At 42.0% G+C, this 20,222-nt stretch overlaps 1 protein-coding gene across 1 annotated transcript; it reads left to right on the top strand.

The window, feature by feature from the left end:
* Nucleotides 1-4,752: 4,752 nt before the first annotated feature.
* Nucleotides 4,753-19,763, top strand: CD28 (CD28 molecule). Its single transcript, XM_054044101.1, has 4 exons — nucleotides 4,753-4,903; nucleotides 12,032-12,391; nucleotides 12,517-12,629; nucleotides 16,296-19,763. Exons 1-4 carry the CDS (start codon nucleotides 4,849-4,851, stop codon nucleotides 16,434-16,436), a joined length of 669 nt encoding a protein of 222 aa, XP_053900076.1. The 5' UTR covers nucleotides 4,753-4,848; the 3' UTR covers nucleotides 16,437-19,763.
* The last annotated feature ends 459 nt before the right edge of the window (nucleotides 19,764-20,222 follow it).

The raw sequence follows: 20,222 nt of genomic DNA, 5'->3' as shown, positions 1-20,222 counted from the left end.
TAATATAAGGTCACAACTAATGTTCTAGGAAGCCCCTGGGTTTTTATTAGTCTGAGAACAGAGCGTGTAGAAATGCATGTTGAGAGCTGCTAGGGTGCAGGGCGACTCCCACTGAAGTCAAGGGGAACCTCTCCATTTACTGTAATGCTGGATTCTAAACTGATTAGGCTGCATTTTTAGAGTTTATGTTCTGGGCTTTATAGAAGTTGAACATTGGAGGACACCCCAAATCAGTGCTTCCTGATTCTTCTTCACACAATGGGTATAAAGTGGTTCTCTGGCTAGAATTTCTGGGATTGTTTAAAAGGTGCCTGATTTAATCTGAGAGGAATCACAGTGGACCACATCCACAAGAGGGGAAAATCAGAAAGTTGCCAAAAAATCCAGTCCCAGCCATTATTGATGTAGCAGGGGGACTTTTCTGATGAAAATGAACAGCATTTTCAGCTTTGTGCTGAACATATGGAGTGGTATTTTATGTCTCATGGAATTACTCAAAGAAAAAGACAGGGGCCCCTGAAGTCAATAGCAAAATTCCCATTTATTACAATGGGGCCAGGACTTCATACTGCAGAGGAGAGGAAACATCCACCTCTCCCAGTACAGGACCAAATGATGCTCTCAGTTCCGGCAGTGCAAATGTGGAGTAGCCCCACTGAAACTAGCAAGATGACTCCAGATTTGCACTGATGTGACGGCAAACAGAATTTGCCAGACAGAGTCCTAACAGCCTAGTCAGGTGGAAATCTGAGTTAAAAATGGGTTAATGTCCCAAATTAACTTTATTGCAGAATATTACCAGCTATGCCTTCGCTATTGCTTAGCAAGGGGAACACTGTCTGAATACCTGGGAAAATTAAAGAAAGATAGAGATGTGTCATTCTGGGCCATTTCTAGATGTTTTCTGACAGGCTTTTCTGTGGTTTGTCCTGAGCTAGGAGACCTGAGCTCTCATACAACCATCACCCCCACCCCTACCTCTCTGCTCCTTCAGCTTTGGCTGTGGAGAAGGACCATAGAGCTGAAGTGACAAAGGGAAGTTTCTAAAGTGTTTAGAAGTAAACAGTTTAAAAACCACTGATTAGAACAGCATGGTCCCAGTTTGGAGAAGAAAGGGAGCCAATGCAAGATGCATGTCCTTGGAAACAGAACAGTGATTTGTGCTCCTGTTAAAAGCTAGACGGGTTGGTAGTGAGGACTCTGCAAGCTTGCTGAAGAGCATGTCCTTTACACTGGACTCCGCTGCAGGGATCAAAGAGAAAGCCATTAGGCAGCACTAAATACCTCACTGCAGAACACGAGGACTTGGAAAAGGCAGCACCGGAATTGCTGGTCAGCACCGAGAAAATAATACATTGGGTAGTTAAAATGGGCCTGCACGCTATGGATGCAGTCTCTCAAATTGCGTATGAACTGTCTCAAACACAATTTGGTAACAGTGCACTTAGAGCCAACACTATGCGTCAGATTGGCCCTGACCCTTCTGAGTGCTACTGCGGGAGGTGGGGAAGGTGGGGAATGGAACAAGGAGCCTTACTCCCCCTCCCCATTACCTTCTCCTCCCCTCCCCCCCTCCACAAAGGGTCAGGGACAACTATAGTCCCTGTACTCAGGATTGTTCAAAGTCTGTTCCCCATGCTCTCCCCATCCCAAGAGTTGTGAGGGGCACAGAAAAGAGGGCAGGTAGGTGCAAGGTCATGGCTGAACCGCAGCCAACAGCAGAAGGCGCCAGCTGTGCATTCCCACTGTGCATCAGGGAAGGGATTGTACTTTCTAAGGCACAACCCCGTCCTGCACTCACCAAGGGGTTCACCAACATTCCCGCACTTAGGGATGTGCCTAAATGGCACCATTTTTACCCAGTGTGCACAAGAGAGAGACTTGAGCTTTGTGGCAGATTAAGATCAAAGCAGACTGTTGTGTTAAACAACATAATCCAAATCTGATTTTGACAAAGGGGTCGATTCCATCAGCGTTGGAGCCATTATAGGTTAAATCACCTATGTTTGCATTGACTCCAAGTATAGAGAGTATCCAATACCCAGGCAACATCATGTGAACAGTACTTTGACGCATTTGGGTCTGATAAAAAGTGTGCACGCTCATCTGCCTGTACCAGTCATAGGATGGCACAGTTTTGCGAGACCCGACCAATATTGGTTAACAAGGCTTTTAGGGAGACCAAGAATTCATAGAGATGTTCAATGGTGTTAGAAACTCCGAGCTCAAATTACAATTCCAGTTAGCTTGTAACACATGATCAACAGGCATTGGTTTAGTCATCTCACCTAAAAAACCCATCACTTGATGTGGCATTACACCCCATATTCTTCATAGAAATATTATGATATTAATATGGCATAATTAAGATATGTTTTATGCAAGATGGGTCATGTGAGGTATCATTGAAAAGGTTATGATTTACTGAATGTGTTCACCCAATTTGTATGCATGTATCATTTCTGCATCTGAAGTTAGGAATATTGACTATGTAACAATTACAACTGTGTGTGTACTTGAGGGAACGCCCACCAGACAGTAGGCAATCAGCCTGAATGAGCCATTGAAGAAGGACAATAGAACTTTGGAAATACTAATCTCCCACCATCCTGAGAAGCTTCCTGGGATGTTGCTTTGACACTGCAGGGTCATCTGATGATGTCACCTGGTACGAAATCCCACCTTGGACACTGCTGGTATTTTTCCACTGGAAACAAAGGATTCCCACCTTATGCAAATTCTATTTAAGGCTGGGGAGTAAATCGATCAAGACTCATCTACATTGCCTCCTGGTCCAACAAGGAAGATTGCTAAAAACACCTGAAGGAAAAGGCAGTGGTTGAGTCCAGGCTGAGACAAGGGTCCAGTCTGTAAAGAGACATAACTGGAACTCTGAGCTACAGAAACTCTGCAACTTGCCTAAAACAACATTTAGGGTGAGAAATTATATTTTGTAACCTGTTTCTTGAGTGTATTAAGCTTTGTCTGTGCATTTTGTTTTATTTTCTCAGTAATCTGCTTTGTTCTGTTTGCTATCCCTTATAATCACTTAATTTACTGTTTGCAGTTAATAACCTTATTTCTTGTTTATTTCCAATCCCAGTTTGTGCATTTCATATGGGGGAGGGGAAGGGGGCAAAAAGCTGTGCATATCTCTCTCCGCATTGAGGGAGAGGATGAATTTTTATGAGCTTGCGCTGTGCAGATCTTTCTATACAGTGCAAAACAGTATTATTTTGGGTTTATACATGCTACCTATAGATCAAAGCAGCGCAGTTGAACTATCATCCCCAGCAGCTATCAAAAGTGAAAAACCCACAACCCAATTTTTCAGAAAATCTGGGGTTTGAGGGTTGCTGTCAGCATGCTGGCCTCTGTGTCGTGAAGTGCCGGCGGCCTTGCAGCAGGATCCGGCAGCACACCTCCTTCCCCTACAGCGGTCGGCCCAGATGGAGCCAGGCTGCTCCCTCTTATACTGGTGTTGAACTTCGAGTATGCCCAGTATGGCCATGGGAGTGTGGCTTTGTCAGCCCACACTGAGGAATTAACCCCTGCAGTCCCAGTTCCACACTCCAAAATTCACATCTAAGGAATTTCAGACATTCTTTATGGAGGATGGTAGAACGCATGCTAGGTCAGCACATTAAACTAATGTAAAGTTTAATATGAACTCAGGAATCAGTTTGGTTAAGAGAAAAGGCATAGCACGATATTACTTTTTGCCAAAATATAATCTCTCTCTCTCTTTAAATAGTGACATATTGTAGCTTGGAGTCCATTCTGATGGCGTTTTTGAGAGGGAAGTCAAGGCACCATAGGCCAAACTTTACCCATGGATACAGATGTTCACCTCCTATAGATGTCAATGAGAGCCATACGCATTCAGCCATAGTAGATTTTGGCTCTGTGATTTGTTCTTTTTCTGTGCAGGAAATAGTTTAATATTAAAGATCTCAAGCAGCCTGACCATGCTACTATTATGCTGGAGGGTATTAAGGGCTGCCACCAAGCAGGTCTTTGATCTATTAGACAATCACAGACCCTTACTTCAGATTAAATGGAAGGAGCAGTTAAATACTCCTTTATGGCATGATAGCTGGAAACAATAGTAGGCTACTACCATAGGCACAGGGTCATCTAGCAAAGCCTGAGCCAGGCTCAGCTGTAAGAGGGTTCCTTTTAAACTGGTTGCAAACCCAGATGTGAGGGCATTGTTGGCAAGCTGTGTGCATTAGAGGCAGGAATCCAGCAAGTTGTTACTGTGGCCTTGAAGGGGGCAGAGAGACAGAGCTTCTTGGCACACAACTGACTGGAGGGACAGACTTGGAAATAGTAAGCAAGGGAATGACCTGCTGTTTGTTTTAATCGACTATGTTCAGGGAGACGGGACTTTGGGTACAGTCTTTATAAATAAACAGGATTGCATCAAAGTGTATATACCTGACTTATTTCATCCAGTTCTGCTCATAACAGAATCAGATCTACAAGTGCCCATCCAAACACTGGCTAGCCAAAAGGGGCATGCTATTGAATGTTGGAAAGTGGGCTTTCATTTCCTTTAGCATAATAGAGTTTTACCAAGGACAAACTTTTCTTTTAAGCAACAGAGACAAGACTTCCTAAAGATAAAAAGCTGAAGTCATCAAACAACTTAACTTCCGGTTTGAAATGTTGCCATCACAGTGGTTTCAGTCAGTATGTAGATCAAGTGCTCCTGAGGGGGAAAGGAGAGGAGAGAGAGAATGTGTGACTGACTGAACAGTCTAGCCCCACCAGGTTGGCTTGTGGTTCAGTCTTCAGATTTCTTTGTGGGGGTGGCATCTACATTTGCAGCCCACCATTATCATCATGATATTCTGGATACTCGCTGCTCTCAGCTTCATTCAAGCTGCTGAACTAACAGGTAAACCATTTTGATCCTTTCTATTTACTTTTCTGGACAATCATTAAGATGCAGGAGAATGTATTTCGATGTAGGTGACTAGTTACTGAAGGCTGATAAAATGGATTTTTGTTTTGTTTTGTTTTTTTAATCACAATCTTCTCCAAATTGGAGCCTAAGCGCTTTTTTATTTGACTTCTCTTTAGATATGTTTTGGAGTCAGGATTTGTTCCCTGGCATATATCATACTACTATCATACTAGATCATAGTTTTGAACATACCACTGCTACCTTGGTGGGGTCTCTTTATTTTAGATCTAAACTGTTTTGATGACTCCACTTCTCTCAGTGTATATATTTCTGTAACCTCCAGAGTTTCCAATGTGCAGCCCTATATTCTATTGAAAGTTCACCCTGTATAAAGGGCTGCAGGACTTAGCCCTAAGTATACTTAGTGAGAATTAACAAATATGTAAAATGGATGAAAATAGAGGGTTTTTTTTTTAGGACAATCAATGGGTTGTTGATGGTTGTTTTTTAAAAAAAATAATCTATTGCTACCTACTGAATAATCAATTTCCCTCTGAAAACAAAAACATGTCTATTTGGAAGCTTAAAATGTTACTGGATATTTTAAATCTTCAGTTGTTCTTTCTTAGCTTACTCTATGTCTTGTTATCACCTCTCCTATGCAGTTTTAGTAGCTTCATAATTGCCACATCTTTCAAGGGGACACATTAGAATGCAAAGCAAGGCAGGGGATGATGGTTTTTGCTAGGATAATCTCAAGTCAAAGTACTGCTGAAATCGTTGGCCTGTGAATTCATGTTGTCAGCTCTTCTCTAAATGTCAGCATTTGTATATTTACAGGAAAAGAGATGAACAGAAACCTGTCCCCCTAACAGAACTAGTCACATGTAGACCATTCTTACTTTGCTGCCGTTGCCTGACAGAAGAATTAGAAAAAAGGAGTTAGAAACAGTTCTTACATTTTTCTGCAATTCTTTTCCCTGGTTAAGGATATTGTAATTTGCATGAAATCAAGATCGATATTGCTTCAGAATCCATCAGCTTCTGCTCCTTATTCCTCTCCTGAAGTTATAATTCTCTGTTTGTAACATCATAATTATTTCCACAGCAGGCAATGGGGTTGTCACAAACAGATGATTATTATTCTAGGAGTGGGGATAAGCAGCAGGAGTAGGGGGGGGAGGGAAGGGAGGAGGAGAGGGGGAAATAATCAATGAGGTGCCAGCAGCTTTAAGCAAACCCTTTGAACTGCAGTATATATTAATGATACTCCGACACACTGCCGGTGGTCCGGATCCTACAGACACTTGCATGCTTGCTTAACTTTAAACACTTGAGCAGTCCCATTGGTTTCAGTGGGACTACTCAAATGTGTAAAGTTAAGCACATGTATATGAACTTGCAGGATGAGAGCTTAAATGAGCATTTGCCATAGGGTTCTTATCCACCTTGTCTTTACATTTAGATCCTCAGATCAGAGATGCTTAATAAAGGGACATTATTATTGTTGAGCCAAATGCTGCAGTCCTTATATAATCCAAATGGCCGTTAAAGTCAATGAGAACATTGCCTGACTAAGGCCAACAAGACTGCCCCATTATTATCATATTATAACACTATCTCAGAGAACGCTGTATGTTGACCTGAACCACAATCTTTGCATTAGTGTTGAGAAAAAGGTACTTTTTTCTTACTTGTCTTTCTGGCTGAGTAATTATTTTACTGTAATCTAAGAGGCAGCTAGATTATTCTGTCTGCAGTGTGTGTTTCATAACCAATACAGGTGGGTTCTCCCCACCCTTGTACTACAGGAAATCTGCTGGCTCATGGTTTTTATGGGTTAAAAACTGACCTGGAACCCACCCAGGTTACTAGTACATAGAATGATCTCTGGTGTGTATGCACGGTGAGCAGTGGTTTACCAGACACTAGGATGACATCAATACATTTCCTCTTCTTCGAACAAGTTAAACAGACACCTGGGCCCTGCAAATTAAGAAATTGCGTTTAACTAAAGCAGTAGAGTATCTCCGGCATTTATTACCTTTCTCCATACAGTACTAAATGTAAGGAAGGTGAGATTAGCAAGGGCACGAGTGGCTCATGATCAGGAGAAGGGGATCAGAGTAGGCTGTTTCATTTCAGGGGAAGCTGCATATCACAGACAGCTGGTTGAATTAGCCAATTAAAAAAAAGGGTAACAGAGAAAAGACCTGTCTAAGCATAAGACTGGAAGTAGCTGAACAGCACAAATTGGTAGCCTTAAGTCAGAATTGCTTTTTTTGGTACCATATCTGTGTATGTTTCTGTTTATAGGTTTTTTAGCCCTCTTCAGTTTCCTCCCTTCCCAAAAAGAACAGGAGTACTTGTGGCACCTTAGAGACTAACAAATTTATTAGAGCATAAGCTTTCGTGGGCTACTGCCCACTTCTTCGGCTTCCCAAGGCTTTCAAATGGGCTTTTTCTCTATTATGTTTATGCAGAACAACAGATTAGCTGTTCAAAACCTCATCCCATATTCCTAACAAAGGCAAAACAACTATTATTTTCAATATCTGTATTGTATGGGGGAAAAGAGGGAATAAAATTATTTGCTTCTCTGGTCTACCAATCAAGCGTAGGATGTTTTTAATCACTTGCTGGCTATGCATGGAAAATTTTGGAAAAACAATTATTCTTCCTTACTTTTATGTTTTCTCTGGTTCTCTTCCTGGGTCACAATGACTTCAATGGAGTTTTACTTGCGTAAGGTGTATGAGATCAGAATGTCAGTGTTTTACAGTTAATAAGTATTGTTAACATTTTTTCGTGATGAAAAGTCCTAAATTCTATTATAATATAAATGTAATATGAAGAATGTGGTGTGAAATGTTTTATGACAAGGGATCTTACACAGTGCAACAGTTGCTTATAAAACCGAAGGCCCGATCCTGCAAACGCTTATGCATGTGCTTAATTTGCTACAGAGAATGGTTCCACCCCAGACTTCAAGACTTTTATGAAATTGTAGATAGTGATTTTGCATAACTATTGTTTTCTGGGCTGGGTCAGGCCAGGTGCAGTCATAGATGTTTATTATTATGTAGAACTTACAACGGAACATAGCCTTTGGAAATAGCACTCATCGCCCTACTTATGGGAAACAATTCACAAATGGAAATACCTACTAAATGTTTCAATGTTTTACCATTTTAACAAAGCCCAAGTGACATTTACAAGAAAAGTGTTTTCATGAATGCAAGATAAACTTGAACTAGGCTTGTGCAGTGTGTTAGGACACCAGCCTCTTAGAGGCCTAGGTTCAAATTCTATTTACTCGCCCAGATTCAGCTCCTGTTGAGGATTTATTCCAATCCTGTTCTGGTCACAGGTGACACAGGAGCTTGATGGGCTAATCTTATTCTCTTGTGGACCGAATATACATTTTGGTATGACTGATTTTCTCCAACAGACAGAACCACGAGAGAGGGATAAGAGGCCTTGCTGGAGGCCGGGACGTGGGTTCTTTGGTAGAGCTGCATGCTGAGGTCACACAATGCTTGCTTCCATTATGCCCCCATCCATGCACATAGCTTTCACGAGGAATAATTTGTTCCACATAATGAAAAACAAAACCGCTCAATCTGTTTAGATGGTGGTGTGATTTAATAGAGTGGAGCCACCTGACAATGCTAAGCCTGGTTCTCAGCTTGAACAAAACATCTGTAAACAGTCTTCATCCACTGACCCATGAAATACACTTTGCTCATGCTATTAAGGCATCTTGTATTCCATATGCTTGGCTACCGAAGAACAAGAACCTATGCTAACATCTAATCAGCATTGGAGGGCTCACAGATTTGGCGGCATGGCCAAGAAAGCAGGAAATAATTTTGGGTAGAAAGGCCAATAGATTTTAATCTCATATTGTCAGCAACACATGGCTGCGGGTGCAAAAATGATCCGATACTGCAGTTGAATAGGGGAGTTTAAGATACTTGGTGCTACATACCGCACATCTGAGATTAGAAACCAGCCTATGGCAGCAAAGCACCGTGGAAGGTTATTGGGCTCCCTAGAAGAATCTAAACAATGCCTTGAGGGGCTTGCCACAGTGATGACACTTCAGAGGGTTCCTTTTGCCCCTAAGCAGGGCTGGCCAAAAGGATCTGTTTTTTCTTCATAAGTGTTTCTGACAGCGTTGCAGGCGTTTCTCTAATCGGCTAATGTTTTTGGAAGTTTCTGATCAAGGACACTTAGATGGGGAGCTCGCTGGGGCAGGGAGAAGCTCTTTGTTATGCATGCGTACAGCACGGAGCAAGACGAGACCCTAGCCTCTAGGCACTACTGCAATTCTACTCCCAATAAGAACATGTTACCCACAACTCCTCGTTCTCCAGTTATCTAAAAACTAGGCAACACTCACTCCCGGTAGGACTCGTGGGCCCCAAATGTGATAAATATAAAACAATTCTGCTAGTGTCTTGCACACTCCAGCCCAGGTCATGTATTGATTTTCTTGCTAGGTTGATCCACATCCGGCTACCATGTTTGGAAAAGGTGTTAAACCCAGGTTACAGTCAATGCTAAAACATTTTCAAACAGCACTTAATTAAAATGGATTAGCTAACACATTTCAAAAGCAGGCAAATGAACCAAACATTTTTTTCCCCTGGTGGAGACAAGGCCTTAGACAGCCAAATAGTGCTCTCAGCTGTCTTGGGACAATGGGACGGAATCCAAAATCTGGACCAGTTTCTGCCAGCCTACGGGGACTCCCTACTCTGAGTTAGTTTCTCGCTCTCCTTGGGGCAGGGCCTCCTGGGTTTTGCAGACACAGGAAAGTAGGCAAAGTTTGCAGCAATATGTACAAGTTTGTCTCCCCCGCACGAGTACGCACGGTGCTAGTCAAGCTGCAGCAAGGGGCCCCAGGAGAAATGACTGGAATCTTCTTCTCCCTTGCATTCTTCTCTTGCTAGAGAAAGGGCACTGCAAAGCCACTATGCAATGCCTGCTCTCTTTCTTCTTCCTCAGAGAACACAAAGAACCAGAGGCTAGCAAACAGTTGGAGAGTGGCTAGCTTCTGCAGTAGTGAGTTAAGCTGGCAATCAAAGAACTAATGCTGGCTGTAGGGATGCCTCCATCTTACATATATACAAGACTCCAGTTGGTGGGTTGTCCCTGTTGCCCTCCCAGATCAGTTACTGGCCAACATGCCCTTTCCTTTCCTAGATTCCTCTGCATGTGTTTCCCTCCGTCCAAGTCCCCCATGTTTACTCTACCCCTCATAAGAACATAAGAAAGGCCGTACCGGGTCAGACCAAAGGTCCATCTAGCCCAGTATTCTGTCTACCGACAGTGGCCAATGCCAGGTGCCCCAGAGGGAGTGAACCTAACAGGCAATGATCAAGTGATCTCTCTCCTGCCATCCATCTGCACCCTCTGACAGACAGAGGCTAGGGACACCATTCCTTACCCGTCCTGGCTAATAGCCATTAATGGACTTAACCTCCATGAATTTATCCAGTTCTCTTTTAAACTCTGTTATAGTCCTAGCCTTCACAACCTCCTCAGGTAAGGAGTTCCACAAGTTGACTGTGTGCTGCGTGAAGAAGAACTTCCTTTTATTTGTTTTAAACCTGCTGCCTATTAATTTCATTTGATGACCCCTAGTTCTTGTATTATGGGAATAAGTAAATAACTTTTCCTTATCCACTTTCTCCACATCACTCATGATTTTATATACCTCTATCATATCCCCCCTTAGTCTCCTCTTTTCCAAGCTGAAGAGTCCTAGCCTCTTTAATCTCTCCTCATATGGGACCCGTTCCAAACCCTTAATCATTTTAGTTGCCCTTTTCTGAACCTTTTCTAGTGCCAGTATATCTCCCCCAATGCTTCCTCCCCATCTCCGGCTGCTCCCCATATCCTTTCCAATTGCTGTTAGGCCATTGAGCAGAGAGTTCCTGAGAGCAGTTTCTGAACCCCTTCTTCTGCTAAGCCACTGGTGCTCCACCCACTTCTGTTCTTCCAGTCAGTCATCTGAGGAGTGGGGATAAGGTCTTCTAGACTCCCACTAGCTTAGCTAGGACCTTTGCCCCACCCCATTTATTCCATAGCCCTTTTTAGAGGTTGAGGAGAAGGATAGCAGGTTTTGAAGCAGAAAATTGGAGGGGGACATAAACTGAGGCAGAAACAGTTTCCCCCTCAGCATCCCCTATGACTGTGCCCATCACTCAGCCAGATAGAGCCCACAAAGGCCTCGTGTAAAAGATCTGCACAAAGACTTGTGTGTTCACACACCTGCACTGTTGTGAAGGTTTTGCTGTTGGGGAGAGTCGTTCCCCCTCTCACTTCTTTTCTCTGCTCTCCAAAGGAGTGTAAGGTCTCACTTGGGAAAGACTACTCCCCTTAAATAAGCAGCCTTCTATGCAGTTCATTTCAGCGATTCAACTTCTTTTGGCACCTGGTAGTACAGAGAGACCCCAGTGACCTGGGGGACAGAAAACACATCGTTCTTATGTATCAGGCTAATCAGATCAAGTAGGATTCTGCCTTTGTAGGAAGTGTATCTTCGGGCCATTAGTATGACAAATGCGATAGATTTAAATATTTGTCACTATCTTATGGCTGGTCCACATAAGAGGTTAAGAAGTTACGACAGCAGCTAGTTAGAGGAATTTCTTTTAGCTCAAGTTGTAGAGGCTCATGCCATGCTAAAGGCATTAGGGTCAAATTCCAGTGATGGCCCAACTGGGTCAGTTACACCATCAAGCTATTTGCCTTTTAATAAGGTTGTTCTTGGAACAGAAGGCATATGTATAACGGTGGTCCTCTTTTTTTGTTGATTGGTAAGCTAGATATTAAATACATATTTCAACTTAGTGGGGTCACTAGGACACTCGATGCGAAGGAATGAATACACTGGTGTGTCTACAACTGGAACAGAAGTTAGAGTTTCAGTATTAAATGTCACATTTGCAATCCAATTTAGAATGAACACACCCTTGATCACACTGGTAGATACACAGTCTCTGTGGGTACCGGTATTTTGAGCAATTGCATCAGCAGGACGTGATTTTTTAAAAAATCATATAACGTATTTTATAAATAAGTGTTTTTTTCCATCCTCCCTCCCAGAAAACAAGATTTTAGTGGAACAGCCACCTCGAATCACGGCATCTGATGAAAATGCTACCTTGGCTTGCAAATATGCCTATAATGGAACTGGGAATGAATTCAGAGCATCACTGAATAAAGGAGCAGACAGAGCAGTTGAAGTCTGCTCTGTTTCCTGGAATGGTTCCTTCCATAACAATCATTCAAATAAAGATTTCAATTGCCTTGTTGCAGTTGATAGCCATAAAAAGGAAGTGAATTTCAGTCTTTGGAAGCTGAATACTGACCAAACAGATATTTACTTCTGCAAAATTGAGGTCATGTTTCCACCTCCTTACATCTCCAACGACAAGAGCAATGGGACTGTCATTCATGTGAAAGGTACGACATTTTCCTCTGATGGCCATAGAATTTACAGAAGAGTGTTGGAGCAAGGAGTCAATAAATGGAAATTAAAGTTATGGCTTTTATGTTATCTGACGTTTTTTCTATTCTATTTCTTTAAGAGATGGTCCGCCAACCACCACCATTTCAATCACCCTTTTGGGCTCTGATGGTGACTCTTGGATTTCTGGCTTTCTACAGTGTGCTAATAACTGTGGTGTTTGTTATCTGCTGGGTAAGAAATGAGTTTTTTTCCTTGCTTTATGTGACTCAGGTACACCCCCACCCTTCCACCCACCAGCTTTTGCCCGGCTTATACAGTCACCTTCCATAGTTATTGCCATCTCCAGTTTAAGAACAGCAATGGTTCTTCACTCTGGTTGCTGATGCTCATCCATTCACAGGAAACAAAAGCTGACTGCCTGTTGCACTCACATCAGTAACCAGGTAGGGAGTCAAGGCTCCATACCAGAGTCCTAACCCTGGCAGGACTCTCACTGGGGCTTTAGTAGGAGATCTGACTGTGTCAGAACTCCAGGCTCTCTTACTGTCCGCCCCTAGTAACACTGGGTTGGACTGTCCCCTCTCATAATAAAACCAACAGGAGAGGGGTCAGAGGCAGGAAAACAGCAAGAAGCCCCTTGTAAACTACTTCCTAGATTATTCTCTAGAAGGATGCGACAGACCATGGAGCTCACCTACAATATGCACAGGTCCTCTGGCTCAGCAGTTAGCCAAGCCCTTCCATAGGGCTTCATTTTGCCTCCGCAGCAACTCTCCCTCTTCCCCACCTTCCCTGGTAGTCTGACTCCACTGGACTCCCTCTGGCCACTACCCTTGCTGTAAGTTGTTCTAAAACAGGAGGAATCTCCACCATGGAGTGGGCAGCATAGGAAAGATAACGCAGTCTCAGAATCTTTTCTTTACAAATATCTATGGAGCAAAAGGGGGACCCCTGACACACCCTGGCTCCATCCTCTTCTGCCTGATTGGATACGCAGATCTGCAGGGCCTGGGAGAAAGGAGATGCAGATGTGGAGGCAGCAGACTTCCTCTTCTGTGCATGGATGTGTGTGTGGGGGTATGATCCCCATATTGTACAGAGTACAGCTAGAATATTTAACTCATGTGCAGGCTTGAATAGTGGATATATAGGGGAACTCTCCTCCTTCCAGTCTCTCTCTCTTTTTAAATATATATTTTCAACTAATTACAAGATAATCTGGCTGCAATTCCCTGACCTCTCCTTTAGATTAAGCCCTACATTTGAGTACAGAAACCCAGTCCCATTGCCAGTCAAGGTCTCTAAATTGCATCATCATTGTCACACAGAGGCACAAAGTTCATTGCAATGATATGCAAGCTGGATCAGGCATTGCCATTAACAAATTTAAAACCAGCGAATGCTCTCTTCTCCCCCACCCCGATTGAAGAGATTTACTCTGATTTTGTCATAGGAAACTTAAATGGTACAACTAATAGGTGAAATTGCTATGCAGCATCTATGCCTTGATGAAATACTATCATTTCAGATCCATAATTTCGAGTCTGAATAATTTTCTCTCTATTGTTTGGATTTTCTCGCTCTTACGTCTCAGATACAGATTCTTACTAAGATGACATGCACTCCTACGGAGAATGGCAGTGTAGCATTCTGATTCTGTGTTGTGCTGGCTTCATCCATTTTTACCTGCTGCTGGTATCCTCTGAATAACATGTATTCAGAGTGCTGACATACTTACAATGCTGTTGGATGTAAATAGAGCTGGCTAATAAAGATTATGGGTACAAAAAAGCTGTCCACAATGATAGAATGAATTAGGGTTTGGCCTAGCTGAAACTTTGTTCTTACACAGTTTTTGACCTCTGTTAAGAAAAAGTTCTTTGCTCTCCAAAACCATCAGTCCTACACCTTCAACTTTGTACAGTGAGGCATTTATTCATGCTAGTTAAATATTTCTATAAGCCAAAAATAACTCGGACTTAGCTAGGTGATTTTAAAATTGTACATTTGTCTATCCACACACAGATGTATATATCTATGTTATAGACTACATACATGTACAAGCACACACGTATGTATCTAATCATTTATATACACGCTGCATAGTTTATAAGTAATATAATTTGCTTTTGCAAATTTGAATGAAACTTGGTCACCATTTTAAAGTCAGAAAATATTAAAGTTGTTATAGTAACCTTAACTCCCCGCTGTGGCACATAGCTAACACAATTTTGCACCTCCAGGGATATCTATACAACTCTCATCCAGACCAATCAGATTAACACATGCATATCTGAGGGTAGAATTGCACTCTCTGTATTCTAAAATATTATGTAGCAGTAAAGCAGTAATCCAAAATATTCCATCTGGGCCTGTCACTATTTGAAATTTAACATTTCTTCACTTCAAAGAGGTGAAAATAATCTCCTAACATTAAGAGTGGGTTTAAAAAAAAAAAAAAAGATTAGAACTCAAACTCCAATCTTCCTACTGCCTTCCCTGTGCACTTCAATTACTGCAGAGTCCAAAGGACACAACTGTGGAACTCCACGGTGAAATACCAGCATAAAATATGTAACTAACCTTCATGTATGTTATTCCATAGAACTGACATTTACTGCCAGCTGACATGCTTATAACTCCAGATTTAAGGCCTCTCTCATATATGTATATATAAATAGGCATACCTACACACTTTACATACTTTTCAGGCAAATTGTTCTGTAGACTGGCCTTCAGCGAGGACTAGCCATTTGGAAACCTGAGCAGACTGAATTGTGTTTGCGTGTGTGGGCACATGCATGCACACACAAGAAGATTCACAAGTGTTTTGGAAAAATTATACTTTTGTCCTTACTAAAGTAAAAAATACAGACTTTGCTCAAGCTGCTGAAAATATTTCAAATGCAAGAAATTTCAGCAAAAAGATGTTTTTAGCAAATTACAACCATAGAATTGTGACAGAGGGGAGGCCACTGCACAGTCACTAATTCACAAGAGATTAATTTAGGTAGGAATAATGGTCTAGAGGATAGGACACGGAGCTAGACTGCAGAAGCCATGGGTTCAGTTGCTTGCTCAGCCACAGACTTCCTCTCTGACTTCAGGCAAGTCACGTAATCTACCCTGTGCCTCAGTTTGCTATCTGCAAAATGGGGATAGTGCTTTCCTACTGCACAGGATTACTGTGAGGCAAAAGTCCATTAATGAGTGTGAGGTACAGTGCTCAGGGCCAGATAGATGCGAATAACCTCATCTCTGCTTCCTTCACCCCTCAACCAGCAGACTGCAGATTGTTTGGGAGAGGGAGGACAGGTCTGCACAGTTACATACAGGCAGGAGGCGTTTTCTGCCACTCTTATTTTGTTGACATTAGCTATTTTTTTAAAAAAAATTCTAGTTAGAAGCTAGGAAAACCCCTTGCTGACTGCACTTGCTTTACTTCTGCTGAGTCATTCCTCCAGCTAAGAAGGTGGTTAGAAGAGAAGTTAGAACACAATCTTAGTTTACAGCATTCACTACCAGGAGAACTCTCTAATACTATAGCTTTCTCTGCAGGTGGGCTGCTGGGCCACTGACAGGCGAGGAGGGCACATTTCACAGAACATTTTATCTGACTACTCATGCTGGTTTTTAGATTAATTTATTTAACTTTAAACACTTGCTTCAGTGCTTTCCTTGGGGAATAATTCTAAGTGGTGAATATGTCTGATAATAGCATGACCTGCTTGGACAATTTATTAATTGGAAAGGAGGAAAAACGAATCAAGTCCTTTATTCATTATGAGCCCAGCTTTAAGAAACACTCTGGACTCCATGCCCAAAGACTTTTTAAAAATTATTTAGCCTATGGAGGAAAATCTAATTGCAGAAATGTTTTCATACTTCCCCCTGTAGTGGAAAAACAAGAAGAACAGAATCTTGACGAGTGACTACATGAACATGACGCCACGCCATCCTCCTGGCCCAAAGAACAAGCATTACCAACCCTACGCACCAACTCGGATACACACGGAATACCGCTCTTGGGAACCATGACTATCTGCTTACCAAGCTGCTAATACCCCTGGTGTGCTTTTACTCTGCCACGTGCACTTGGACGTGAAAAGACAGCCTGCCATTAGTTTGTCATATCTGTTATATTTGATGACATCATAGCAAGTACCGGTCAAACTTTAATTGATGCTGTGTAAAAGTAGGTTGTTTTCTATGATGGCTGAAAACTAGCTACGACTCATGTTCAAGTTTGATGGTGGGTAAGGGGGAAAGATAACACTGGATCCAATACAAGGTATATTGTTCACTGTTGCAACTACTGATCTTTCCCAATCACTTTTGCCTTATATTGAATATTAATTTCTAGTTAGAAGTATGTTTAACTTGAAGAATTATAAATCTCTGAAATACAGCCCTAATTGGTTACCATTAAATATGGTACCAAGCAAACTGTTGATGCAAAAATTTGTCCCCTCTCACTTCAAAGAGGAGAACCCAGTTTCAAGTTCCAAACATATGCTTAAAAGAATAGGAGAGGGTTTCAGCTGTAGGGAAAAGTCAGCAGTGAGCCATGTGGACTATTAGATTATTCCACAGATGGGCTGTAATGACAGATCCAGGACACGCAAAATCCACTATACATTAAATGTGCGATTCTTAAGTTCTTAAATTGGTAACTGTGTAATATGTGTAGGGGGAGAGGACCCCCCTATGAAACAATTTCATACAGTGAGAAAGCAATCAATCTGCAAGGCAGGTCTGGAACAACAGGGGATGAAGAAAGATCTGCAGTCATCACGAAGAGAATCCTTTTGAATTATGTTGGCCTACAACAAGGAAACACCAGGACTTGGCCAAAGTCATAGGAGAAGCAGGTGAGAAAATCCTCATTAGAGCTTATTGAGGGCAGATTTTCAAAAGTGGGCCAGATTTTTGAGTGCTCAGCACACACAGTCGGGGCCAGATTTTTAGCTGCGCTGAGAACCCAGTGTGCATACAGCATGCTGAGCTCTCCTGAAAATCTGTCCATGTAGTCTGGTGCTTTTTTCAAAATCTGGTCACAGTGTTGAGTGATCAGATCATTTGAAAATTTGCTCCTAAACACCCTATCATTGGAGAGGCTGAGTGACCTCAACTCCCATTGCAGTCAAGAGGTACTGAAAACTCTCAGCACTTTGCAGGCGATGTTCAGTACCTTGAAGGATCAGGCTCTAACTGGGGCTTTCTGTTCTTATATAGACTTTTCTCTAGGCATGTTCCATGGAGGAGTAAAACAAGGGCTAGAATAAAACTCGTTCAGTGATTTTCATGTGGCATGTTTCTTTTAATGATGATTCCAAAACTGCAGTAGGGTAAGCTCAACACAAAAGCTATTCCCAAGCTTAGGAGAAGAGGTTCCTTTATCGGTTCCCTCCAATCCTTCTAGAGCTGAGCAAAAGACAGAATTTCTGTCCGTGCGAAAATTCTGATAATTCTACATTTGTTTTTATCTTGAACCAGAACAAAAAGATCCCTGGCTTCGAACTTCCACGAAGCTTATGGGCAACCCTAAGCCACCTCCACACAAACCATGGAAGATGCGGATACTTGATGCACAAATGGAACATTAAAAACTCTCCAGTGTGCGACTGTGGTCACCCAGAACAGACCATGGAATATATAACAACTCAATGCCTGATTCAGAAATACAAAGGAGGCATCACAGCAATATACCCCGCCACTCTTGATCCAATTACCTGACAACCACCTAAATGTAAAATTATAGTTGTTGCTCTATAGCTACACACCAGCCATATAAGAAGGAAAAAAAATTGAAATATCAAATTTTTTCACAGAACAGAAATTCCAAAAAAATTTGATTCAGAAATGGAGAAACAGTCCAAGTCAACATTTTCAATAGAAATGCAATGTTTTGACATTCCTGACTGAAAATGTTTCATTTAATTTTGTTGATCTGACTGGAAATGCATAGTTTTAAATCAGTTCAGCATTAAACTGCATTTCCTTACAAAGCCACATTGCCTCATTGGAATTCAGTTCAGGAGTCTGATGCCCTTGTTCTCAACTATGGACCAGGCACCCTGGCTGGACTACATCTCCCATGATACAACAGCAGTAATGTGACATGACAGACTACTCAGCTTGGTCAGAGAGGAGACAGTGTTGCATCATGGGAAATATAGTCAGGCCAGGGAGTCCAACCCATGCGGGGGAGGTCGGGGGCTGGAGGCAAACGCTGGGTCCCATAAGCCAATGCAGCAAAACAGGGAAATGCAGTTTAATGTTGAACTGACGCAAAATGAAACATTTCTGGTCTGTTTAATAAATAGAAATATTCGAGTTTAGGTTGAACCAAATCTAAATATTTTGATTTGGGTTTCCAAAGGGAAGGAAAAAAATCAGAAATTCAGCAAAATTGAAATTTTCCTACAAAAAAATTTTTTTTTTTGCAGAAATTGCATTTCCTGTCAGAAAATCATTCTGACAGAAGATTCCTGATCAGACTTAATTCCATCCTGTCTAATTTAAAACTATACAGGGTTAAGTGCTTGAATATACCCCAAGGAATAATTTTGTGCTAAATTCCTAAATTTTGTGTTAATAAGGGAGTGCATAGGAAGACCCAATGGGTCTTTTCCTTCTTCCCTTCCTGGGCTGGATTGTATCCATGGCAGGAGGCACGTAACTCCATTGTCCCAGGAGCAAGGCAAGGCAGGAACTGTGCTGAGATGCTGAGAGTCACAGTCTGGTCCCTGCTTCTTCCTTGTGCCATGGGAGAAGTGAGCTGTGCCACTCCTTTTGCTGCCGCAGCCTACTTTCTCTCTCTGAACTAGCTCCAGTGCACTGGCTGGTACCTTGGGAGGGGTGGAGCCACACCTTGCCTCTGCCTTCGCAGCCTGACCACTCCCTGCCTACCTACATGGATGGGCCTAGCAATTTGGGTGGCCTATGCAGCGGAATAAGGGGATTCCTTACTCCCCTGCAGCAGAACTCATGAGTGAGTCCTCCATGGTAATTTTATGGATATTATCATATAATCACTGACTGCATCTTCTTCCTGGCCTTCTGAGCCACAAGTCACTGCCAAGTACTTCATCCTGTAATTTAACAGAGTGCTGCAATTAGAATATACTGTGAAAAGAATGTCTTATACTCTGGCTCAAGTATAGCAGACAAATATGTACAGAAAGCAATAATACACAGGGGCAAAAATTTCTGGTTTAAAACTGCATATGCATTTCCAGACGTGAGAAACGTGTATATTTCATTGTGTCCACATGCCTCAGAGTTTTTATTGTACTTTTATAATCTTCTTTTAAAACTGTTAAATAGACGCTGTAAATTAAACTTTGAATACTTTGTAAGGCCTGACAGTAATAGACAAGTATTACTTTTTAATGCAATTGTTAATATTATTTGTTTTCTCTCCCCTAACACTTCATTGGGTTTCAGTTTACATATACAGACAGTAGCAGCGTAGTATTCTAATGCATAGTGCTTTGTAGTTCATGTATTCGGTAAGTATTTGATAAACAAGTGAACACATACTCAATATTTACACACTGGAACGCTATGGGCCCATTTCCAAACAAACGTTAATTCGTGTGGGTGACCAAAAAAGGGGCACAAATAAGGAGGATGCAACAAAAGTGTACATGTGTGGGGAGGAGCAGGAAGGAAAGTGCATGAACCCTGATGTTATGTTGAAAAGGACATCAGCATAATAGTAAAGTATTGTGGTGCCATAAATTACAGGCTGTTGAGAATGCATTTTGTGTGGTTGAAATACCAGTTTTATCGACCACTGGTGATGTGGGGGGCACTAAA

The sequence above is a fragment of the Malaclemys terrapin genome, chromosome 11 (genome assembly GCF_027887155.1).
Source record: "Malaclemys terrapin pileata isolate rMalTer1 chromosome 11, rMalTer1.hap1, whole genome shotgun sequence".
Lineage (NCBI taxonomy): Eukaryota > Metazoa > Chordata > Testudines > Emydidae > Malaclemys > Malaclemys terrapin.
Note: the sequence above shows the minus strand (reverse complement) of the source record. Positions and strands in the feature narration are given on the sequence as shown.

Excerpts from the sequence above, each read along its gene's own strand:
- CD28 (XM_054044101.1), top strand. The coding sequence starts at position 4,849 with ATGATATTCTGGATACTCGCTGCTCTCAGCTTCATTCAAGCTGCTGAA. Across the intron at positions 4,904-12,031 it reads TCAAGCTGCTGAACTAACAG|AAAACAAGATTTTAGTGGAA; the intron begins GTAAACCATTTT and ends CCTCCCTCCCAG. Across the intron at positions 12,630-16,295 it reads TGGTGTTTGTTATCTGCTGG|TGGAAAAACAAGAAGAACAG; the intron begins GTAAGAAATGAG and ends TTCCCCCTGTAG.